The 26227-nt window shown below is 44.6% G+C and overlaps 1 protein-coding gene across 2 annotated transcripts in view; it reads right to left on the bottom strand.

Moving 5' to 3' along the window:
• Window positions 1-8167: 8167 nt before the first annotated feature.
• LOC132883073 (zinc finger protein 436-like) overlaps window positions 8168-26227 on the bottom strand; it is a 30819-nt gene continuing 12759 nt past the window's right edge. For both annotated transcript variants that reach the window (XM_060916237.1, XM_060916236.1), the window contains exons 2-6: window positions 17407-17475; window positions 15160-15292; window positions 14916-15014; window positions 14620-14742; window positions 8168-9561 (exon numbers count right to left, since the gene is read on the bottom strand). In XM_060916237.1, the coding sequence (XP_060772220.1) occupies window positions 8435-9561; window positions 14620-14742; window positions 14916-15014; window positions 15160-15292; window positions 17407-17472 (1548 nt within the window). In that variant the 5' untranslated portion in view covers window positions 17473-17475 and the 3' untranslated portion in view covers window positions 8168-8434. The remainder of the gene's footprint in view (window positions 9562-14619; window positions 14743-14915; window positions 15015-15159; window positions 15293-17406; window positions 17476-26227) is intronic.

The following is a 26227-nucleotide window of genomic DNA, read 5'->3' on the forward strand; positions in this document are numbered from 1 at the left end:
CCATATAGTGTAGCTATGGTGATTGATTGATTTGCCATAAAAGTGTATCAGGCTTGAGGATGGAGAGAATGGAACCAGTCATCAAAACCTATTTTTCCAGCAGACGCTAATTCCTTTATACAAAACATTATACTAAATAACAAAACATCCAGTTGATGAAGTCCAGTTCCAACACAAACACACAGGTCATGAACAGTACAAATACATGGTATAATTATATTTATATGCATAATTTTATAATATACACAAACAAGTATACAGTAATTGTGTGTTTATACACACACACACACACACACACACACACACACACACACACACACACACAGTACTGTGCAAAATCCTTAGGTGCATGTAATGAAATGTTTCAACATTAAAAAAAAAAGAATTAACCAGTAAGCCATAATAAATGAAAAAAAAAAGTCAGCATTTGGTGCGAGACGACCAGAAAAAAGTAGTCTCGGGTCCAATGAGGTCAGTTTTATGCGGAAATTAGCTGTAGGTTTTACTGAGCATCTTATGGCGTATTCACACCTATGTTGTTTGGTCCGGACCAAACGAACCAAATTTCACTTGGTCCGGACCTTTTGGGTTGGCCTGAATACAAACCACCGAACTCTGGTCCGGACCAAACAAGCGGACCGAGACCGAGCTGCAAGGTCGGACTCGGTCCGGACCAAAGGAACCCTGGTGCGGATCTTTTGGAGGTGTGAAAGCAGACCGGACCTAATCCGACAGTTTTGCTTTTTTGTACCTCGGGAGCTTCCGTCGTTTGTTGAGCATTATGGGAAACAGAGTCTTGACACTCCACCGCAAAGTGCAAACACTGTTTCGGTTGTCAAGGGAACCTTACAACAGTCGTTCAGTCATTCAGACCAGTGGTAGGCTAGACTACAGAGTACAAAAAATGAGTAGGGGGCAAACGTGGGCCGAGGAAGAAACGCGCACCCTTGTGGATATCTGGGCAGATGTCCACATATCTGAGCTTTTGGAGAGAACACACAAAAATGCCGACGTGTTTGCTGTATTCAGTGAGAAAATGAAGGAGAAGGGGTTCACGCGCTCCCCAGAACAATGTCGGCTAAAAGTGAAGAAACTCCGTCAGACCGACATTAAAATCAGGGACATTCTTTCAAAAAGTGGCGGTACTAGCGACGCAAAAAAGAAATTCATCTATTGCGTGAAGAGCCAGAACTGTCACAACATGATGTGCGCTCATCAGCGCTATCCTCCGTAGCCGCCTTGCCCTTTGCCGTCGTCGTTGATAAATTACTTGTACAACAGCATAGTAATTGCACAATTGTGAAAACAGTAAAAACTGGAAAAAACATATAGCTTTGATGACATTAAAAAGAATAACAGCACGGAAAGCCTCCATGACTACTTTTGAACTTAACGCTTTGTGCGCGTGTCGTCTCTGACCAATAGCTGAACGACCTCAGGGCGCGTGGCTTTGTTGACAGATTTTGGTCCGCTTACTAAAATGTACAGTGTGAAAGCGAACCGCACCAAAATGAAAAAATAAAAAAAACATTTGGTTCGGACCAAAGCAAGTGAACTATCGAACTATCCTGGTCTGAATACACCCTTACAGAACCAGCCACAGTTCTTCTGAACACTTTCATGGATTAAAGCAAAAAAAAAATTATTTGACTGAAAATTTACGGGGGGTGGGGGGGTGGGGGGGGTGTATGGGTGGATTTCGATGAAATTCTGAGAATGGTTAACTTAGAACTGATAACTTTATCATCAATTAATTAATGGATTAATATATTCAATTTATTGTTGAGTGATTCTTCACCATTGTTCGTTTTTGAGATATTCAGCTGTAAAAACAACAAAGCACTGGGGGGTTAAATTCAGCTGCCTTGTGGTGCACTGTCAGAGTGCCCTTCTACTTGTTAATGGCCTACAAATGACAAAGCATTTGAAGTTTTAAGTGCAAACATTTATTGCTGTATTGCACAGTGCTTTCAACACAATTGTATTGAATTGACCATATTCAAACAATAAACACAACAGTGTAACAACACTGACGAGGCTACACCTCTGTCTGTGAATCCAAAGTCATCTAACTTCAGGACACCTGATGCCCGTTTCTGGGGGCGGGGTTTTCGTCCAGAAGGCGTGGGTTTACCACACAAATGCAAGCGCCTGGAATGTTTAGTTTTTTGCACCATGAACTAAGGCTACATCCACACGACAACGGCAACGAGATGTTATTTAAAAATATATCGCGTCCAAATGGGCAACGATCAGTAAAATATCAGGTCCATATGGCAACGCAACGCTTGCTGAAAACGATGCAATACACATGCCACACCTCTAGGGGCGCTGTAAGACGGTCCCTTCGGAGACACCAGAAGAATAGAAGAAGGATGCATGCGCATAAACTATTATGCGCGAGACTTCATATTAGCCACAAAGTCAGGAAAATCTGTTCGTAAAATTACATTATAATGACCAAATACAATGAAAAGTATTTTTCCAGTCTCACCTGTGAAAGGTAATCCCATGTGATCTCGTTTGGACGGTAAACCTGTTGGTACAGTTAAACGCAGCTAATCTTTATTCTCCGCTTTGACCTATCCAATATGGCGGCGAGGATGACGTATGATTCTACGCGGAAGGCGGCGTCTTTAATGGTCCGGAATAAATTGAATGCTACACGTTGATGGATTAATTTGCTCTTCTACGCCCTTTTTGAGGAATGTATTGTAGGACTTACTGTAAACCAACATCTGAAGAGGTGAGATCGCTCCTTTTTTCCCTATTTTTGCTGGCGGGATTGACTCTGCCCTAAGGGCAGAGTCTCTCTCTCTCACTTTGCACCATTACACAATAAATATTCACAGTGAAAATATTTTGTAAGCGTGTTTCATGAACCAAGTTATAGGATTTGTTGACAACTCGCATCGAGTTCGTTACACTTCTACCCGGCGTGAAGCACTCACAGTCATGTGGTTGTGACGTCATCGTAAACAAATCCGTTCTACTCATCCAGACGACTTCACAACGGCAACGTTGCCAGATCTTTCCACTCTGGAACCCGTTCTCAAAAAGATTGCATTTTGGGCACCCAAAACGCCGGTGCCGTGTGGACGCCAGGCCGAAACGATAAGCAATTGTATCGGAGTCACCTGAATCCGTTGCCATGTGGACAGGGCCTAAATGGCTTTCCGTTTTCACCTATTTCGTACAGCCAAGCCCACCTCCACTTGTTTTTTACACCTTTATCGATGGCAGACACATCAGTGCCTTCTTTCATGTAAAGCGCCTCCATGCTGCCGAAACCGAAAGCAGAATGACATGCTCCTCTGTGCTCGACGTCAATATAGAAAAAAGTTTGGATCTTCGCTTAAATTAAAATTGGGGTTTGACCTTACTTTGTGTTGAATACGACTTCAAAAACAATTCAAGATTTTATTAAGAGAAATATTGTGGCCAACACGAGTGTTAAGTTACCTAAAAGATCGCGTGAAGTTGGCTGCTATCTACTTTGCGTTCGTTCTCATTTTCCTCCATCATTTCATAGGCCAGAAACAGATGTTTTGACGTAATTTAACTTGGTAGGCTATGATTATTATTTAACCGTAGTCTTCTAGACATTTTGACTGTTTGGGGCATTGAACGCTGGTGTACGATTTTCAGGGAATAAAGTTTAGCGCGTGTCGGAACATCATTGCGCTCGCAGCCTCCAACTCCTCAAACGTCCGTTAAATTGTGATATAACGTAGGCTATAAGGCACGGTTCTAACATACCTTACACACTGGCCTAACGAAAATAATAATTGTTGGGGCGTCTGCTGATTTGTTAGCTATAAATTTAGGTCTAATTACTTCTGACAGTCTGCAAGCATTGCACCGTCGGGTCTTCAAGTCTGGCTGAAGCAGAGGAGCGGGCTTTCCGGGCTTTATTTTTTCATTTTTTTTTTAACATGCTCTATTTCTATATGCCCAGGTTTGAATTAAGTCATTTTGGCAAGATTTAATTTAATACAAAACAGAAATGGTCAGACACAAGCACGCCAAGCACGCGGGAATGTATTTTGCCAATTTTGACAGCGCATGTTTTTTTAATGCCGCACCGTAGACAGCGAACGTTTAAACATGATCAAACATAGGAAATGAACGACACAAAGCATGGCTCAAAAACAAAAAAGTTAAATAAACCCTGCTGATAGTTGATGGTGTTGCAACACATCAGTGTTATAACCCAATCTCTACCCAACCACCCGTCATTTTAATTCTCCTCGGATCAGCACCGACCTCACATTTGGCCTTGGGAGAGTTCAGTTGACGGAAATCCGTCACACGACGGAAAACTTTAATCCGTGCACTTTGTCACACTCACTTCTTCATTTTACACCAAAACCCAGCAGCCTTCATAATGTTTTCTTTTCGATAACAAGGACGCCACGAGTGGCCGGACTTCTTAAATCGTCAGCATAAAGCCGCCTGATCTCCAAGACCCAGACCCGCTATAAGGGAATATTACACACCACTGACACCGAAAACTCCACCGTCGCGCTCACCAAAGGTGATTTATAACACACTTCTGTGGAACCTGAACCACACTGGCTCTGACTGCTGTTTAATAGCCATCTTTAATTGTCAGCTTCATATGCTAAAGCAAAGGATTAGCTATTAGCTAACTGGCTTAAAAACTGCGAGCACAAACTAGCCAGATCTAAACATATATAGATATAAATATTTTATAAGACCTGCAATCATGGCAGTAAAAGGGCTCCTGCTTGCTCTCAAAAGTTTTCCTGCTTTGACGTTACTTAAATGCATCATTAAGGATATTCCTAGCTCAAAACATAACTGCCTGCAGTCACTTCATGGGAGCTTTTGCTATCCCAACCATCTACTTAGCCAAGAAATCCTTGCAAAGTTTACTTGCATTGATTACAAGGCAGCAAATTCAAATCTGAAGCATCGATGATTTACATCTGGTCATGAAACAGTCTCCTTAAACACGTATCTGCCGTCTACCATCCTGTTATCATCAAATGATGTTCACCTCAACCCTGGACCTAAAGCACTAAGACCTTATTGTGGAGCCTGTACTTCGATTAGAAGGAGAAATCAGTGCCATGTTTCTTGTTCAGGTTGCACGCATGAATTTCATCAGAAATGCATACATCTTAACTTCAGTTTGGTACTTCGCCTGCAGGAAGTGATTGGTTTTGCACTAAATATTTACTCCCCCCTCTGAGTGATTCTTTCTTTGAGTCTAAAGAAGAAACAAATACGGATGATATTTTAAAGTCAAACTCTGGTCTTTCTGCATCATTTGGTTCAGCTCAAGCGTTTAAAAGGACTGACAATGAATATTAGAAGTTTGCTAAAGAATATTGAAGAGCTCCGTCAGTTTATTCGTACAAAGGAGATGTCATAAAACACTATCGGAAAGCTGGCTTGATTCAATGATTACAAATGAAGAAATCCATATTGAAAGTTTCTGTGTGGAATGTCGTGACTGATACAGAAACGGAGGAGGAACAGCAATTTATTTACACAAGCGTCTATCCGACGATTGTCTATTCTTGCCATCTGACTTCGAAGAGTTAGAATTGTTCATCTGCCAATTAAAATTTCTTCGTTCTCAGCCGATCCAGATTGGTAGTGTGTACCATCCATTCAATGCTAGTAACTTTGTATCGATGTTCATCAAATACCTCCAGCCTCTACCTTTGGATTGTTCTGAAATGTGTCTACTTGGTGATTTCAACTTGGATGCGAAATCTTCAAATGGGATAAACTTTGTGAAGCTAATGTTTCACATTGGCTTTTCACAACTTAACAGTCCTACCAGAGTTAGGCCGAATCCCATTTCACCCCTTGGCCCAACCCCTTGGCCCTTCCCCTCCATTTTGCGCGTTCACGTGAAGGGGTAGGGGTATCCCAATCCCAGTTAACGCGGAGGGGTAGGGGAAGGCGTAGGGCTTCTGTACCCCTCCAAACGGAGATTTTCCTGGAGCTGACTCCGAATGAAGGGGTTTGAGTGATTTCCCACAATGCCATGCGGATTTCAGCGAGATTTCATGCGGATTTCAGAAAGATGGCGGTTCCCGCGGCGAAAGATTGTCATAAATGTATTTTCTCCATTATTTACGTGTTTTAAGTTGTTATCCAGAGGAAACACACCGCTTGATTCGCTTTCGAGCTGAGAATGAGCAGCGATTTCTGAAATCCAAGCTGCTGCTAAAAAGCTTTGGGAGTGAGTATTGTTTTCGGTTGCTTGACTGCGTACGTTTTGTTCTGTTATTCTCGCTTTTATTGTTTACATGAGTGTTCTGACACCTCATTCTGTCGGATGTGGTGCACGAAGCGCCAAAGATATCCCATTCAGTGGTGTTAGTTAACAAATCACACCCTGCCAGCAGAGATTTCTGGCTCTGACTGTAGCGGCTGGTCGCAGCCAATAATGACGCATTTGGTCGCGTTTTGCTAACGTAAACGCTGACGGAGATACGCGATGACGTATGCGATCGTTGAAGGGCTATCCCAATACGTAAGGGTTGAATTTCAAGCCCTATCCCTTGTAGCTCAGTTTCAAGGGGAAGGGCCAAGGGGAAGGGGGAGGGGGAGGGGTAGAAATTAGAATTGGGATTGGGCCTTTCTTCTAACTCAATGGTTATTAATATGGTTTTCACGAACGCCATCATGTTTATGATTCTGGAGTCATAGAAATATGGATGAGTGACCATTACATGGTTTACTCTAATAGGACTTATTCTTTACCAAAGCCTAAAGCAATTGAGGTATGCAGTTTCAAATCATTCAACTCCTCTGCGTTTGTTCAAAATCTACAAAGTCAACCATGGGACACTATCCACCTGTTGGACAGCCCTGATGACACTTGGTTTGGAATGGAAGTTTTTCTTAAAAGAGCCATAACTGGGGCGGCACGGTGGTGTAGTGGTTAGCGCTGTCGCCTCACAGCAAGAAGGTCCTGGGTTCGAGCCCCGTGGCCGGCGAGGGCCTTTCTGTGCGGAGTTTGCATGTTCTCCCCGTGTCCGCGTGGGTTTCCTCCGGGTGCTCCAGTTTCCCCCACAGTCCAAAGACATGCAGGTTAGGTTAACTGGTGACTCTAAATTGAGCGTAGGTGTGAATGTGAGTGTGAATGGTTGTCTGTGTCTATGTGTCAGCCCTGTGATGACCTGGCGACTTGTCCAGGGTGAACCCCGCCTCTCGCCCGTAGTCAGCTGGGATAGGATCCAGCTTGCCTGCGACCCTGTAGAACAGGATAAAGCGGCTACAGATAATGAGATGAGATGAGCCATAACTGCTTATCCTGTGCAGAGTCACAGGCGAGCTGGAGCCTATCCCAGGTGATTATGGGTGAGAGGCGGGGCACACTCTGGATAAGTCGCCAGGTCATCACAGGGCCGACACACATAGACACAGACAACCATTCACACTCACATTCACACCTACGCTCAATTTAGAGTCACCAGTTAACCTAACCTGCATGTCTTTGGACTGTGGGGGAAACCGGAGCACCCGGAGGAAACCCACGCGGACACGGGGAGAACATGCAAACTCCACACAGAAAGGCACCTGTTGGCTACTGGGCTCGAACCCGGACCTTCTTGCTGTGAGGCAACGGTGTTAACCACTACACCACCGTGCGACTTTCCTAATAAAAAGTTTATTATTAAGTCTGAAAAGTGGTCTCTTATGGAATATACTGTTCAAACTTTTTTTTTCTGTAACATTTCATTTTGTGGTGGAAAACAAACATTTTGAACTCTAAAATGTTTTTTTTTTTACTGACTCGATAATGTAGAAGTCTCTCATCTCATCTCATCATCTCTAGCCGCTTTATCCTTCTACAGGGTCGCAGGCAAGCTGGAGCCTATCCCAGCTGACTACGGGCGAAAGGGGGGGTACACCCTGGACAAGTCGCCAGGTCATCACAGGGCTGACACATAGACACAGACAACCATTCACACTCACATTCACACCTACGCTCAATTTAGAGTCACCAGTTAACCTAACCTGCATGTCTTTGGACTGTGGGGGAAACCGGAGCACCCGGAGGAAACCCATGCGGACACGGGGAGAACATGCAAACTCCGCACAGAAAGGCCCTCGCCGGCCACGGGGCTCGAACCCGGACCTTCTTGCTGTGAGGCGACAGCGCTAACCACTACACCACTGTGCCGCCCCAATGTAGAAGTCATAAAACAGAAATCTATAACAAAGACTGTATGGAAAAAAAATAGGGTACCTAAGACTTTTGCACAGTACTGTAGTTTAAACAAGTCGTACCAACATGATCACTTGGATTTATGATTTTGAGGTCATGCAGCCGAATCTGATGGCTCCCTGTTGGCACATGTATCCTAAATGCATCTGAATATCAGAAAGAATGACTGGTGAGCAGTGATGTGGCTTCTGTCCCGTGTGAACACACCAGTGTTGTTCAAGGACACTCGGCAGAGTAAAACTCTTCCCACAGTGTAAAGCAGTGATATGGCTTCTCCTCAGTGTGAAGACAGAGGTGGTTCTGGAGATCACTCTGTCGATTAAAACTCTTCCTACACCCTGTGCAATAATAATTCTTCTCCGCTGTGTGAATGACTTGGTGTGCTTTGAGGTGCCTCTTGCCTCTAAAACACTTTCCACAGTCTGAGCAGTGATACGGTTTCTCTCCCGTGTGAATGCGCTGGTGCGTTTGCAGTTCACTCTGTCGAATAAAACTCTTCCCACACTGCGAGCAGCAATACGGCTTCACTTGGATGTGAATGAGCTGATGATCTTGCAGGTTGCCGTGTCGAATAAAACTCTTCCCACATTGCGGGCAGTGGTACGGCTTCTCTCCTGTGTGAACGCGCTGGTGTTGTTGGAGATAACTCTGCTGGGCAAATCTCTTCCCACACTGCGAGCAGTGATAAGGCTTCTCTCCTGTGTGAACACGCTGGTGTCGGAGGAGATGACTCTGTCGAATAAAACCTTTCCCGCACTCCGAGCAGTGATGTGGTTTCTCTCCCGTGTGAATGACTTGGTGTTGCTGGAGGTCACTCTGTCGAATAAAACTCTTCCCGCACTCTGAGCACTGATACGGTTTCTGTCCTGTGTGAACGACCTGGTGCTGTTGGAGATAACTCTGTTGGGCAAAACTCTTCCCACACTCCAAGCAGTTGTATTTCTTCTCTCCATTGTGAATGCGCTGGTGTCGTTGCAGGTTGCACTTGTGGGCAAAGGTCTTCCCACACTCTGGGCAGTTGTGTGGTTTTTCTCCCGTGTGAATGAGCTGGTGTCGTTGGAGGTTACTATGCTGGGAAAAACTCTTCCCGCACACTGAGCAGGGATGGATTTCTTTCTGCATTTGTTCATAAGAGGCATTTCTGTTCAGACTACTGGAGGTCATCTGCTCTTCACTGGAGCTTCTTGTGGGCAGATCCTCATATTTAATTTCTCCGGATTCTGTGGGTCTCTGATATTCATCACAGTGCCATTGTCTGATGTGTTTGTGGAGGTAAATTTGAGACGGATAGGAAAGTGAACACCAGGAGCAGGAGAAGACTTGTAACTGGGGATCGTTCATTTCTGGAGCAGAAAATGAACAGTGTTATAAACTTATTGCAAATTTGAACTATTTTTTGCAATAAAATATGAATTTAACAATCTCAGTAGTATTAATTATAGATAGATTATGGATTATAGATTATTGCAAGTCATACAATATGAGAAAGTAAACATTTGTTACCTGGAAAATTATTTTAATAAGGTAAACTTAGTCTTACATCTTAGGGTGTACTCTTACTAGGAACATTTGCTCCCAAGAGCGATTCCCCCCCCCCGCCCCCCGCTGGCCTGTGCTCACACTGCACTTAACGTTCTGGTCCTGAGTGTGCGTACGGTACATCATAATGCAGCTTTACTTGCTGATTACAATTGGAGTTCATGAATAAGGCGAGAACTAGACCCATTATTCACCCAGATATTCGCCAATGAATTGAAAGTGCATACTATAGTGTTCGAGTTCCATGCGGTTAGCACTCGTGCTGTGCACAAGATCAACTAATATGCACCTCTTCCAAGTGGTCCCGGTTAACCACACCTAAGCGCAGTATGCAACAATTACACTAGTCAAACTGTCACATCCACACACATTGGTGCATGTAGCAGACTTCTCACGTGCACTCTGAATGGCATGCACAACGAACTATCACTCGCAAGTGCTCTGAACAGCGCACACTTCTAATGACTAGCACCTGCCTCGGATTAAGGCGCAATCAGTGGGCACATAAAAGGATGCTGCACAGACCTAGACTTTGCGAAGTATTGTGTTGTTGATCACCTTTACTGACCCTTTGTATTTATATTGTCTTCCTGGTTTATTGACTCTTGTTCTGTTTCTGATCTTGTCTAGCCCAATTTAGTCCGTCTGTACCTCACCCGACCCTTAGCCTGTTCATCATTATTGATTCAGCCTGCCATTTTGGACTTTATGCCCATTTATTTCTTCCTTTCTAATAAAGACTCTCTTCCAGCAAGTACAGCCATCTCCACCTCCAATCAACCTGCCTTAACTGACAGAATACTTCACCGTACCATGGATGTGGCCAGAGAGAGCCATATGCTGCGCAACGCCATGCCCGGGTTTCCGTGCCTCTACCCAGATCAACCATTTTCCTGCAGCGACTAGGATTGGACATACCGGCACCCTATGATGGGGTGGAGCATCCCCCAAATGAGTTCCTGCTTCACTGTGCGCCCTTTTATTCTAACCTGGTGGAGCCCAACCTTCAGAGCACATCTGGGTCGGCTGTATAATTTACTGGCTCACAGGGCAAGCACGCCAATGGGCTAAATACCTGATCCGAGTAGAACACCCATGCCTCTGAGACTCCCAGTCATTTGGTACTATGCTTAGGCACCTGTGTCAGGCTCTAGGGAAGGAGGACACCCATAAAATCTTTTGGGGGTCTAAGATGCCAGAGGCTGACATAGCAACAGAAGAGGAGACCTTCACTCCAGAGGCCGACACAGTGGCAGAAGAGGAGGTCTTCGCTCCAGCACTCCCTCCAGAGGCTGACACAGTGGCAGAAGAGGAGGTCTTCGCTCCAGCACTCCCTCCAGAGGCTGACACAGTGGCAGAAAAGGAGGCTGCAGTCCCAGAGCCAGCACCAGATGCTGGCTCCATTCTATGTTCCAGAGCCTGCACCAGAGGCCGTCAGGGCAGCCTCTGCTCCACAGCCAGTTCCAGCACCAGTGCCTCCGCCAGAGGCCAACAGGGCAGCCTCTGCTCCACTGCCAGTTCCAGAGCCAGCACCAGCAGCCAAGAGGGCAGTCTATGCTCCAGAGCCAGAGGTCAACAGGGTGGCCTCTGTTCCAGATTTCAGTGCAGACGAGCCCTTCACCCTGCCACGTGGCTTTGAAGACAATGTCATCGTCCCACCACCTGGCTTAAGCTTAGAGGAAGACCTCACCGCCACACTACCCGGCTTCAGCAAAAATAAGAACATTACTCAGACAAGGCCCATGTCTGTCCCTGAGCCCATGCTGACACCTATGCCCATGCTGACACTTATGCCCATGCTGACATCAGTTCTGTCAGTTAAGGCAGGTTGATTGGAGGTGGAGATGGCTGTACTTGCTAGAAGAGAGTCTTTATTAGAAAGGAAGCAATAAATGGGCATAAAGTCCAAAACGGCAGGCTGAATCAATAATGATGAACAGGCTAAGGGTCGGGTGAGGTCCATGCTTGACCCATGTTGAAGTCCATGCCTAGTCCTGAGCCCAAGGCCATGCCTAGTGCTGCCCAAGCCCATGTCCTGTCCAAAGCCCAAGTCCTGTCTAGAGCCCATGTCCAGTCCAGAACCTGAGCCCTCATCCATGCCCTGGCTGGAGCCCAACTCCTCACCAGAGCCCAAGCCCACATCCAGTCCAGAGCTCAAGTCCTGTCCAGACCCCAAGCCTCGTCTGGAACCCAAGCCTCTGTCCGTGTCCTTGCATCTATTCAAGGCCCGACCCAAGCCCCGACCCCCAACTGAGCCAAGAATCCAGTGCCATGTCTGCCCAGAGCCAGAGCAGAGTGCTGATGGCATGGTGTCCAGCACCAGGCCCTCATCCCTGGGGCTATCAAAGTTGGGTTTTTGGAGCTCTTGGGTTGGGGGGTTCTGTCACACCCACCCACATTGGTATGTGTAACAGACTCACTCTTACATGCACACACCTGTAATGACTAGCACCTGCCTCAGATTACGGTCCAATCAGTGCACACGTAAAAACGTTGCACATACCTAGACTTTGCAAAGCATTATGTTGTTGATCATTACTCAGTCTTTGTATTCATATTATCTTCCTTGTTTCTTGTTCTGTGTTTCATTTCTGATCTTGTTTAGTCCAGTTTAGTCCATCTGTGCCTCACCCGACCCTTAGCCTGTTCATCATAATTGATTCAGCCTGCCGTTTTGGACTTTATGCCCGTTTATTGCTTCCTTTCTAATAAAGACTCTCTTTCAGCAAGTACAGCCATCTCCACCTCCCATCAACCTGCCTTTACTGATACAGATGAGCTGGACTTTAGAGATCAAACACGCTTGAGTGTGGTACGGTTCGCCTAGTGTGAGTACACCCTTAGTAATCAATCAAATCATCTAAACTGCAATGACAGTAGGGGTGGGTATTGCCAAGGACCTCACAATACGATACGCATCACGATACTTGAGTCACGATACGATACGCATCACGATACTTGAGTCACGATACGATATGATATTGCGATATCAAAATTTTCCGATATATTGCGATATTCTACATAGTTCACTGAAAAATGTCAAATGCATCTTAAAATCTGAGTTGTATGTACATCAGATGATAGTGATGATTCATGGGACAAACTGAGTCAAAAGAATGCAATTCAAATTATCCATGCCATTTTATTGTAACTATACAAGCGCAAGTTGCAACATATTTGCAGGAACAACACACTGTCTGGAACACATTGAAAAGTGCAGTGGGCATCTTAGTCTCCCTGAGCACAATTATGAAACGAAGTGCAGTGTGGGTCAGTGTCCACACACTGAAACCTCAGTGAATCATGTTTCTTCTGAACTTAGAGTAAATACTCAAAATAAAATGCAGTGTCTCACACACACTAAAATTGAAAATGCAAAATAAAGTGCAGCTTCTTGCCTTTGGCCTTAAATGACAAAATTAAGTTCACAGTTACAGTAAGTCACACATCACTGAAGTAGACGGGAGGACTTTGGCGCTGTCCAGTGTAGTTTGCTTCGGGTCGGGTTTCGGCGGCTCCGGCTGAGCTAATATGTCAGGGCGGTGTCGTGCTAAGTAAGTTCGCAAGTTTGTTGTGTTACCTGAATATCTAATTGGAGCGAAACAGGTTTTGCGAAGTGCGTACTCTTTGTCCAGCTCACTGTTTTTTTTTTTTTTCTCCTTTCCTTTGGAATCCAAAGTACCTCCAAACATCTGCCTTAAAGTTCGGCGGCGTCTCTCGGTTTACGTTAACAGCCATGCTTGCTTGTTTTTTTCCCTCACTGCAACCGCCGGGAAAAAAAGAGAAGACGAAGAGTGCCTTGCAGTGAGGTAGTGGCACAGCGACACCTTGCGGAGCGGAGGTGCGGAAGTTGTACTGGATTTACAACCCGTCTGAAACATGATTTATTATTTGAAAAAATATCGATATTCAAATTTTGAGTATCGATATTGAATCGGAAGACAAAGTATCGCGATATATCGGCGTATTGATATTTTTGCCCATCCCTAAATGACAGACCATTTTTTCACAGTAGTTATCATAGTGTTGTGTAACGTATCAAATTAATGAGTGTGAAGAGCTGAATTGAAAGTTTTTTAATCTTGTAAATATGTCTTAAAAAACAAAAAGTTATGAACATTTGAAAATCTAGTGTCTTATAAAATTTCCCTTTCTGTTCGTTGCCCCGGTCACAAACCAGCACTGATTTTCCACTGGTTTAATTTTCCATTCATGAGAAAAAACCTCAATCAGAAATTAACAGACCAAAAACGTCTTTAAAGGCCAAAGGAAACCATGCCGTTCTCCCATACAAACGTATGGGAGGTTCATCAGCACAGCGGCATGCTGTAAAAGCTAATCTAAAGGACCACCAGGAAGACACAGTGATTACAACCAAGTATGACGTATGATATGGTTAGAAGAAAGATGTCATGGGTAGTGGGGGTGTAACAATACACTGTTAACGACTCGAGTTGATTCACGATACTGCATTTATTATTTAATTCTCAGAAAACTTGAACAAAATTTAAGTGAAGAAAAATGACTGAAAAGACTTTAATTTCTGTATAACAAAATGCAAAAATAAAAAGTGCTGGAAGCAAGATGTACTACAGGTTCACTGTATATTAAAAAATAAATATATTTATAAATTCTCTCCAAAATTTTGACTGAATAAGCAAAGTGTCTGACCCTGGAAAAACGATCGACTGAAAGAGAATGAGCTCTGTAGCAAAAATAGAGCTCCAAAGTCGGCTAAACTGACCAACTTCCGCAGACCACAGACGCAGGTGGAGGGTGTTGTTTATAAGGGTAGAGGGTAATGGTGTTAATTCTCTACATGTCAGTGAACTGAAAACTGAGTGTTACAGTGATAGCATTACCACAGACTGTTGTTGTACAGATGTAGCCTTCTTCATCAGGCTCTTCCTCTTTTATATGCTCACTTCCACCACTCTGTTCATCCGCAGGGGTGCTGTGGCCCACGCAGCTTGACGTCCCTTCACCTGAAATTCCGTTATTTACATGTAAATACTTTCATCTCAATCAAAACTGTGAAGACAAATAACGAAGAATATGTGGGAAAGCTTTCTTTACTCAGTCCCAAATAAGGCTGAGTTAATTCAGTGACGGATTACTGAGCTTGAGATTAGACTCTAAATACACCCTGTTCTCTTACAGTAGTAATCGTCATCTTCAGATTCTTCCTTTATTACTTTATGATGTTTCTCTTCATCAATAGGTGTGATGTCTCTGTCGAAGCTTGATTTCCATCCACCTGAAAATCCATCAGCTAAATTACAACACAGTTGTGCGAAGTAAAAACAGAAGAATGAGTGAAAAGTAACAGTTGGATCATTTGTTCCGTAATAAATTAAGCGTAGTTAACAATAAAAATGGACTAATGTGCCGTCTTGCTTTACAGGGGTAGTCTCCATCATCAGGTTCTTCCTTTTTTAGAGGTTTCTGATGGTCCACAGGGGTGATGTGTCCCACAGAGCCTGATGTTCCTCCACGTGAAGCTGTATAAGTTTCTGTCTGCACGTCCTCACAAAGCTAATAACCAAAGAGAGAGAGAGAGAAAAAAGAGCTTATTTAGCACAGAAAGTCAGCAGTCTTTATACACTCACCAGCCACTTTATTAGGAACACCCCGACATCCACAGTTCTCTAATCAGCCAATCAGAGCTTCAGTTAATGTTCAAACATCAGAATGGGAAAAACTGATCTCAAAGTGTGACTTTCTTTCACTGTGTGCGGTATGGGTGTTGGTTTGAGCCAGATGAGTATGAGGTTTGAGTATTTCAGAACCTGCTGATCTCCTGGGGCTTTCATACACAACAGTCTCTAGGGTTTACACAGAATGGTGTCAAAAAAACCAAAAACAAACATCACGTGAGTGAGAAAGCGACAGTTCTGTGGGTGGTAACAAACGCCTTGTTGATAAGAGAGGTGAGAGACCAGAAAATGGACAGATTTGAGGTGGTTTGAGCTTTTTTGCCAGGAAGGATATAGCAACTCACGATCACTCTTTACAACCGTGGTGAGCAGAAAAGCATCTCAGCATGCAACAGCAGAACACATTGGGTTCCACTCCTGCAGCCAAGAACAGGGATCTTAGACTCAACAACAAGTTCCTATTAAAGTGGCCGGGGAGGGATGGGTCTCCTTGTATCTCATTAGCTGGATCTGGTGCATTTCCCAATTCCAAACAAACAGTAAAAGATGCATGTCCCAGCCATGGCAGTGCCCCACAGTACCAGGACTCAAAGATTTATGACTTTTATAAGAGCAGCCATGGATATCAATCTGCCTCAATTCCATAAGACACCATCACAGGATCACCCCTATATGATGATGATGGTCCCTTCAGGCTCTTCCTCACTGAACTGATTCTAATGATCATTTCAACAAAAAGAGAGTTAGGATGCACCACAGAGTTCCTTGATGTGTCTCATAAGTTCCCTATAGTGCCATGCAGACTGGATGACTGTTATCCAAACCAGTTCACTAAAGCAGAAGAAACCACATAAAATCTGGCTACGTTCACACTGCAGGCTGAAGTGACTCAAATCCGATCTTTTCGCCCATATGTGACCTGTATCCGATCTTTTATTGACAATATGAACGACACAGATCCGATTTTTTCAAATCCGACCCAGGCCGTTTGGATATGTGGTGCTAATTCCGATCCCTATCCGCTCTTTTCATATGCGACTTCAGTCTGAACCGCCAGGTCGCATTCATCCGACTTACACGTCATCAACAAGCCACAAACGTCACTATTCTGCGCTGAAGTAGGCGGCGGGTCTCTCAAAAAAGTTACAACATGGCGCATAATCACGGGCGCAGATAGAGGGTGGGACGAGTCATATTTAAATTCACCTCGTTCGGTCCCCCCCACTTATAGGGAGGAAAAAACGTCTATGCTGTCTTTCTTTGCATAAGGCAAACCTCACGGAAAAATCAAAAGACTAATTACCATTCGGTTTATTGAGGTGCACAGCAGTGTATACATAGTTGCAACAACTCACATAAAACAAAGACTGATATTCGGTTGGTTGAGCTGCGCAGACTGCACAGGTTGCGAGCTCGAGCTTGGTTGCTATGGTTACTAACAACAAGTTTGACAGGCATATCGGGGTTGGGGTTGGTTTGCTGGCAGCTTTGTCCCCCCCAGTTTTTTGTCCCCCCCAGTTCAAAAAACGTATCTGCGCCCCTGCGCATGACATCAATGCGAGGGACGCTTCGGGCTGTGAAGGTTCTGAATCTTCTCAATGGAAGGACGCAGAGGTTAGGGAGCTGATTTCCATTTGGGGGGATGCAGCTATTCAAGCTAGATTGGATGGGTCATACCGCAACCGGGCGGTTTTACTTCCGTAAACACTGGCCATGCTCACTGCGTGTGACGTCGTCGTATCCTGCAATGCGCATGCGGAACACTTTTAGGTCGCTTTTCGTTCATACTGAGGATCACATACAAGTCGCATATATTTGTTAATGTGAACGACCTCACAAAAAAATCGGATTTCACAAAAAAATCGGAATTGAGCATTAAGCCTTGCAGTGTGAACGTAGCGATAGAGATGTTTCTAGCTTGTCACTTGTTGCTCCAAGCTTTATGAAACCAAATAACAACCAAACTATCACCAACACGTGGAAAACCTTCACCTGTGAGTGAGCAGGAGCATGTGGAGGTTCTCCGGAGCGGCCCAGTCGTACTTCTGCTGGTTCCATGATCTGGAAATAAGAGGTTCAAATCAATGATCTGGGAGAAGAAGAAGAGGTTCAAACCTTTGTGAGCAGAAATGTGGACTATACTGCAGAATAACAGACTCCATGGAGAAGAAAACCAGGGAATCACAATTCCACATATACAGAGGTGGGTTTTTAAATAATTGTGAATAAATGAATTCAGTGTTCGGTAGTACTTAAAGGACAGCAGGCCTCATTTATCAAGCTGGACATGAATGGATTTATGAAATTTGCTATTCATGAAAATACTGTACATTCTGAAAATGGTTCGTACCCTACTCGTGCGTGTATATACATTTACGCATAAGACGACTAACTCGACTTCAGATCGTATAATCTACATGGATTACTGCACTTTTATATTTGGATTGTACTGTGGAGATTAAACTGCTTGTTTTTATTATGTTTAGAGCATGTAACAGAGCAACTTCCAGAAGCACTTTGGTGCCTCTATCAAAAACGTATCATGCTCATGCTAATTTACCAAACAGGGCTTGACATTAACAGTAGCCCGACTGTCCGGGACAATCAAAATGTTCAGCCTGGAGAAGTCAAATCCGCATCTTCCTGTCCGATGGGACGAGTCGAATATTTGCTGAAAACCACTATTTTTATAGTAATTATTCAGTATATCAACAGAGTTCCAACAAAACGAGTTCAATCCCCTCGGTGATCTGGCCGTGTTACTGTTTACGAAATTCCGGGGAAGCCGAGTCCAGTAGGTGCGTGTGTAAAAATAACCACGACAATCTCTAATTATAGATTATTAGACTTCATTGAAATCGGAGAAATGGTGATCAAATACCTTAATAAAATAAACATATGTAATGAATCATTTCATTTCATTTGGACATTGTGAATTTTTCTTTTGTACGGTTCACATTAACCATCACAAATGTGGTAAAATATTTCAGAGGAATTTTACGATAGTAAACGCGAACTCACGGTTTGTTTTCCCCCTCAGCGTGATTCTGTCTCCCTCATCATGCCCAACACATTTTCTTTAAATTAATTTACACTGCAGGTTTTACTTAATAAAAGACTTAACTTTATTTCCTCCAGAAGCGTTGAATTTGGGTGAGTCTAACTTTGAAGACTGTGGATCAGGTAATGGGTTAGAACACACACATACAGACCATAATGGGGCTTTGAATAGTTTCTGTTTATTGTTACAGTTAAAGTTTTATTGAAAAATAATACATCATTAAAAGTATAATGATTATCATAACTAGACCTGCTTTTTGATAACCTTTGTTCATCACATTCCTTTCACTGAGCTAGTAAATACATCGGAATAAACAAGTGAAACATCTTGCTGCTTTCCCGACTGTACAAGTTAATTAAAAGGTTAACGTTGCGCTCTGCTAGGTAGTAGCTCAGTGGCTTAAGGCTTTGGATTACTGATCGGAATACTGGGGATTCAAGCCCTTAGCAAGGCCCTTAACACACACTGACTGCCTTCGATGGGGGAAAAGGTACAAGAAAGAGATGCTAATTTGCAAACGAGCAATTCCAGCGTTATGGACGTGACACTTGAACTCAAAATGGCAACAAATGACCCAGTGCATGTTTTATTGTCTCCCAGTATTTAAACAGGTGTTGCATATTTTAAGGCTGTACCATACTGGAGAAGTGATAGAACAAGAACAATTCCCATAGTACATCTAGGGCATGCCAGAAAATGCCAATAAAAGATGTGTTATGGATGTGACAGAAAAAGTATCACTTTTCTTGGGTGACTGTACATTTTTATCAAACTCTGTGAAATTGTAAACCTAATGTCGAAATGGAGATATCCGTTTGATAGAGGGGTCCAAGGTGAATATTAAAAAAACTTTGTTTAAAATATTTTGTATTTCATGCAGAGTTTCGGAAGGAAAAGTCAGCGTTATGGATGTGATGAAATTCCGTTATGGATGTGACGCGTCTGAAATAGACATGGCGTATGTTTCGAAAATCAGCAATTTAACCACCATAACCCTTTGAAAAACTCTCTAAATATCAGCTAAAACTATCAAAGTTCTTAAATAATATTTCGGATGGCTATTGTTTTGCTGTTTTGTGGATTTTAGCATACATTTCTGTGGCTTGTGGCAATAATATAGAATTGTGCATGATCATAGTTGATTTTAGCTTGGGTTTTACATTATAAGAAAGAAAGACTGACTGTGACATATTAGGTTGGTTACAAATTGGTTCAACTTATTCACATCTGTAAAATACAGGCCTAGGTGATATCTCTGGGAGTGGTTTTGATGTATTACATGTTGCTTTATTTTTGCATGGTGAGGTTGACATTTACATGGAATTGCCCAAACACAAATCCGTAAATTCCGAGAAATAAAACTAATCATTCAATTATGACAAAGGAAGTGGAGCTGTATACAAGGAGTATAAACCATAAACAAAGGTCTCGGCTAATGAACAATTTAGCACTCGTTTATTATTACAAGAATAAGCAATTATTGGACAAAGTTGAACAAAATATGGTGACGTTAGTGGTGAGCAAGCAGCAATGATTTATTTACCAACGCCGAATGCAAACACTAGCAAATCACGATGTTTTGTGAAAACCGAGTTCTCATTCCATTCCAGGCATTTAGCAGAAGCTCTTATCCAGAGTGACACAACACACCCAGAGCGGCCTGAGGGTCAGCTGCCTTGCTCAAGGGCATTTCAGCCATTCCTGCTGGTCCAGGGAATCAAACTGATGACCTTTTGGTCCCAAAGCTTCTTCTCCAACCATTAAGCCATGGTTTTCCCATTCCAATTATTATTATTTTTTGAAATACTGATTATAAAAAAAAATTATTACAAATTAACTGATTTACAATGCAATCACTGTTTTATTTACATCTCATACAACTCAAAATACAGAAGTGTGACGTCACTGTGCATGAGCAGAGTGTTATTTGTGGGGGCCGTCTTGAGCTAACGGTTAGAGAAGCAGCTTTGGGACCAGAAGTTTGCTGGTTCAGTTCCTTGGAATGGCTGCTCCCCAGGCTGTTCCCTGTACGCTGTATGTCGTTCTGGATAAGAGTGTGTGTTAAATGCCTGTAATATCATTTGTAGGCAATTATTTGCTCAGCCAGTCAAAAGAGTGGAAAAATAATTAGGCCACGTTCACACTGCAGGCTGAAGTGACTCAAATCCGATCTTTTCGCCCATATGTGACCTGTATCCGATCTTTTATTGACAATATGAACGACACAGATCCGATTTTTTCAAATCCGACCCAGGCCGTTTGGATATGTGGTCCTAATTCCGATTCCTATCCGCTCTTTTCATATGCGACTTCAGTCTGAACCGCCAGGTCGCATTCATCCGACTTACACGTCATCAGCAAGCCACAAACGTCACTATTCTGCGCTGAAGTAGGCGGCGGGTCTCTCAAAAAAGTTACAACAACATGGCGCATAATCACGGGCGCAGATAGAGGGGGGGACGAGTCATATTTAAATTCACCTCGTTCGGTCCCCCCCACTTATAGGGAGGAAAAACGTCTATGCTGTCTTTCTTTGCATAAGGCAAACCTCACGGAAAAATCAAAAGACTAATTACCATTCGGTTTATTGAGGTGCACAGCAGTGTATACATAGTTGCAACAACTCACATAAAACAAAACAAAGACTGATATTCGGTTGGTTGAGCTGCGCAGACTGCACAGGTTGCGAGCTCGAGCTTGGTTGCTATGGTTACTAACAACAAGTTTGACAGGCATATCGGGGTTGGGGTTGGTTTGCTGGCAGCTTTGTCCCCCCCCAGTTTTTTGTCCCTCCCAGTTCAAAAAACGTATCTGCGCCCCTGCGCATGACATCAATGCGAGGGACGCTTCGGGCTGTGAAGGTTCTGAATCTTCTCAATGGAAGGACGCAGAGGTTAGGGAGCTGATTTCCATTTGGGGGGATGCAGCTATTCAAGCTAGATTGGATGAGTCATACCGCAACCGGGCGGTTTTACTTCCGTAAACACTGGCCATGCTCACTGCGTGTGACGTCGTCGTATCCTGCAGTGCGCATGCGGAACACTTTTAGGTCGCTTTTCGTTCATACTGAGGATCACATACAAGTCGCATATATTTGTTAATGTGAACGACCTCTTACACTCCTGTTTTCAGCCTTTACCCTGATTGTTCATTTTGTGCTCCCAGTTGTGACTTTTTATGGAGTTTTGTGGGCGTCGCTATATGCAAATCAGATGCGGCAGGAACTCCCTTTGCACTTTACAGGTGATTGGTATTCAATCAGTGTACACACATACACACACACATCAGGGCTCAAAATTCGCGGTGGTCCGGTCACCCGAGGCGACTTAATTTGTCATTTGGCGAGTAATTCCTGTCACTAGCCAGCCCGGCTAGCTAGTTGAAAAAAAAAAAAAAAGATATATGAAGCGAAGATTCAGACACCGTCAACTAAAGCTGCCACATATTAAGCGCGTGCCGTGTCTGTGTTAATCGATGTGTTTATCGGCAGGACGGTCAGGCTGTCGGTTTTTTCACTACTGCGCATGCTTATAACCAGTGGCGGCTGCTGGTTTTTAAAACGGGGAAGCCCATTTTACGCATTCATCGTAAAACCTGTAGGCCGGATATCAAAGCATAGAAAGGTGTGCCCCATTAGCAGAGTGAACTAGACAACCCCACCTAGTGGCAGAAAGTATTTTTGCTTGTACATTTCATGTTATAGTCTGGTTTGCCAGGCTAGTGCCTCATATCCTTAATCAAAAATATCAAACATCCAAAAATCACTGGCTATTCAACGAAGAGCCTTGAACATCATACCCTGATATGCAACACAGAGTCTTTAACACAACACCCAGCTGTGCAACACATCCTTGAACATCTTCTGCAACACAGTCTGGAAATTCATAACCAGGTAGGCTATGCAACACACACAACCTTGAATATTATACCCAGGTATAACCTATAACACAGAGCCCACCATTCTCTTAACATTACTGAACAATATACACACTTCACATTCATGAACATGAACACTATTTATACACAAATTCTGCCCTCCGCTCCTTTTCCAGAAAATGGTCTGTGACCCTGTCATACCAGCTGGTTGTGCTTTCCAGAGACTTCACCAATTTCTGTTAGCAGCTAGCACTGCAGATCCCAATAAGGCTCAAGCTAGCCTACAACCAGATTGAACTACAAATGAAATAAACGAGTGAATTCACGAATGATCAAACTGATAGAATGGATGAAAGTTAACGGAGCACAACGAGTAATATTTACATTTATTTACAGAGTAATGTACAGAGACATCAATGAGAAGAAACGTTTATATGAAAAGAAATTCGGACAGCACTTTGGCACACGACTACACTTTCTCGACATCCGCTAGGGACTGACTGATCATACTTCTGTGTTCCTCACCGAAGTACCGCCCTCCTCATGTCTTTCAAACACTACCTCCAATAATCCTTTATCAGCCCGGCTTCTTGTCCCTCCCACTGTCTCGTTTAGTCCCAGAGAAGCCCGGCTTCCCTGGAAGTGACGATTTTGTCGATTTTAACCAATAACAACTAGCCGAAATTGGCTGTTCAGAGCCCTCTCATAGACTGCAACGGAAACCCGGCTGCCAGCGCATAGAGCCCATTGAAATAAGAAAGGTTACAGCCAGTGTTGCCAGATTGGGCGGTTTTAAGTGCATTTTGGCGGGTTTTGAACATATTTTGGCTGGAAAACGTCAGCAGTATCTGGCAACGCTGGTTACAGCCTGGCAGCAAAGGTGATTCTCGTAGTGAACTGCAAGTTCGTCAGACATCACTCAAATAAGTTACAGGATAGTTATGAACGTAAATACAATCTTGGGCATATATTATGTTATGCAAGTTATTGTTTTAATGAGAATTCAACGTCATAGATGCCGCAGTTTGGGGAGAGAATTTTAGGGGAAGCTCTGCTTCCCTTGTTGTCTCTGAGAAATCGCCCCTGCTTATAACAGACATCCCAAGTCTCCCGGAAGTTCCGGGAGTCTCCCGCATATTGATAGTGGCTCCCTGATGCCCACAAATTGGAGAATATCTCCCGGAATCTAGCGCAAGCGAGCAAGAGCGTGCACGCGAAACATTAACGTCTGCATCGCACATACGACGGAGTGCGCGAGGGAGAGACTGCGCGTGTGCCTGTTCATGTAGCGCATGCTAGACAAAGAGCATCCTGATTGGTTTACAGACATCCCAACCTGCAGACCCCCCCCCGCTGGTGGGGAAAAAGTCCAATATATTATTTGTTGATATTATATTATGGTGCTCTGTGTTGTTCTCATTTATGTATTTAACAACAAGATCAAAATACTCGGGTCTTGAAATAAATGCACATTAGTCATGAACAATGGTAACGACTCTCTTTTGTGTTATTTCTGACAGAAGTAAAATTCATGCATGAACAAATTTTGGCGAGTTGATTTTCTGTTTGGCGAGTTACTTTGGAAGGGAACGAGTCCGGCTGGCTGGCGAAAAAATATATGAATTTCGAGCCCTGTATATTTTTATATATATTATATTTTAGAGATGCACCAATTGCAATTTTTGGGCCGATTCTGATTTAAGTTTTTCAAACCACTTCACAGCACACACAAAGACTATTTTCTTTTTATCTTTTCTTTAATAGAACATTCTGCCAGATTTTCAGTAATAAATTTTCAACACCTCAAAGGTTGAAAACAAACAAAAAGACATTGTCCTTTGTAAAATCTTTCTTCATGTTTGGTATTAACATATTAATTCCTGAAATAGGAAATTCACACAAACATTTTTTCTTTTCCCATCCAATATCTGGCACAAAAACAACTTCCCCCTCATACAGTGGGGCAAAAAAGTATTTAGTCAGACACCAATTGTGCAAGTTCTCCCACTTAAAAAGATGAGAGAGGCCTGTAATTTTCATCATAGGTACACTTCAACTATGAGAGACAGAATGGGGGGAAAGAATCCAGGAAATCACATTGTAGGATTTTTAATGAATTAATTGGTAAATTCCTCGGTAAAATAAGTATTTGGTCACCTACAAACAAGTAAGATTTCTGGCTCTCACAGACCTGTAACTTCTTGTGGCAGCGGGGGCGTGGTCAAGCGCCGGTCTGTGACAGGAGGGCGGAGTCAGGGAAGGCAAGTGGCAGAATCACGACACCTGAGAGCAATTAACCTGTGTTTGTGTGTCTTCCCAGTGACCGCGCCCTATTTAAGGAGGGAGAGTGAGAGCAGAGGGAATGTTCCCCGAACAAGACGCCTGTGGTGTGTGTCTGTCTGCTTAGAATAAATATTGTTCACTGAAAAGTGTGGCAATAAAAGCCCTATTTCCAAAACCTGATCTCTGTCCTGCCGTCCTCTGTGCTCCACCCACCCATACGAACTGCCACAGTGGTGCTGAAACCCAGGAAAAGTGGAGCACCAGCCGAGCAGCCCCATGGAGTCCTCCCCGTTCGCCGACCTGGTCTCTCTCTCCCTCGCCACAGCCCAGCAAAGCCAGCACCAGGCGCTCGTCACCCTCCGGAAGGAGCAAGAGCGACGCTTTGAGGCCCTGGTGCTGGCCCAACAAGAAGATCGAGAGGCGTTCCAGCACCTCCTCGCGTCGGCGGGGGCCACCAGCGCTCCTACCGCGGGCCCGTCTCCCCTCACCGTCACCAAGATGGGCCCGCAGGACGACCCCGAGGCATTCATCACGCTCTTCGAGCAAGTTGCCGAAGCCTCGGGGTGGCCGATGGAGCAGCGCGCGGCGCGCCTCCTCCCCCTGCTAACGGGAGAGGCACAGCTGGCCGCCGGCTGGCCTACGCGGACCTCCGCTGGGCCGTCCTCCAGGGCGTGGGGCACACCCCAGAGCAGCAGCGCCAGCGCTTCCGCGCGTTGCGCTTGGAGGAGGTCGGCCGGCCGTTCGCGTTTGGCCAGCAGCTCCGGGATGCCTGCTGGTGGTGGTTGAGGGCCGACAACCGCGACGCCGAGGGAGTCATCGATCAGGTGGTGCTGGAACAATTCGTCGCTCGCTTACCAGCAGGAACCGCGGAGTGGGTCCAGTGCCACCGCCCGGCGTCGCTGGATCAGGCAGTGGAGCTGGCGGAGGACCATTTGGCGGCTGTCCCGGCGGCAGGACAGCAGATGGCATCTTCTCTTCTCTCCTCTTCTCTCTCTCTCTCTCTCCCCCTCCTCCTGTGTCCCGTCCTCGCCCCATTCCCCCACCGCGGAGGCGGTGACCCGCGGTGTCCTACCGTTTCTCCCTTCTGTGTCTGTCTCTCCCCCACCTCAGGTGAGTGAGCCCCAGATCACCGGTGCAGAGGGAAAGCCCGGGCCGGTTTGCTGGTGCTGCGGGGAGCCGGGCCACCTTCAACAGCAGTGCACGGCGATGGAAGTGGGCGCGGTGGTTTGGATCCCCGACGCGCCAGAGGCCGCCCTCGATCGGGCCGGAGCGTATCGCATACCGGTGAGTATCCAAGGGGATACATATCAGGCGTTGGTGGATTCTGGTTGTAACCAGACCTCAATTCACCAAAGCCTGGTTCAAAATGAGGCACTGGGGGGAGCACAGGGGGTGAAGGTGTTGTGTGTGCACGGGGATGTTCACAGCTACCCTTTGGTGTCGGTCCACATTGTTTTCAGAGGGGAAAAATTTATAGTGAAGGTGGCGGTTAATCCTCGCCTTACCCACTCTTTAATTTTGGGGACTGATTGGCCGGGATTTCGGGGTTTAATGACACGCCTAGTAAAGAGTGGGTCCTGCTATTTGACAGGG

The sequence above is a fragment of the Neoarius graeffei genome, chromosome 3 (genome assembly GCF_027579695.1).
Source record: "Neoarius graeffei isolate fNeoGra1 chromosome 3, fNeoGra1.pri, whole genome shotgun sequence".
NCBI classification, from domain to species: domain Eukaryota; kingdom Metazoa; phylum Chordata; class Actinopteri; order Siluriformes; family Ariidae; genus Neoarius; species Neoarius graeffei.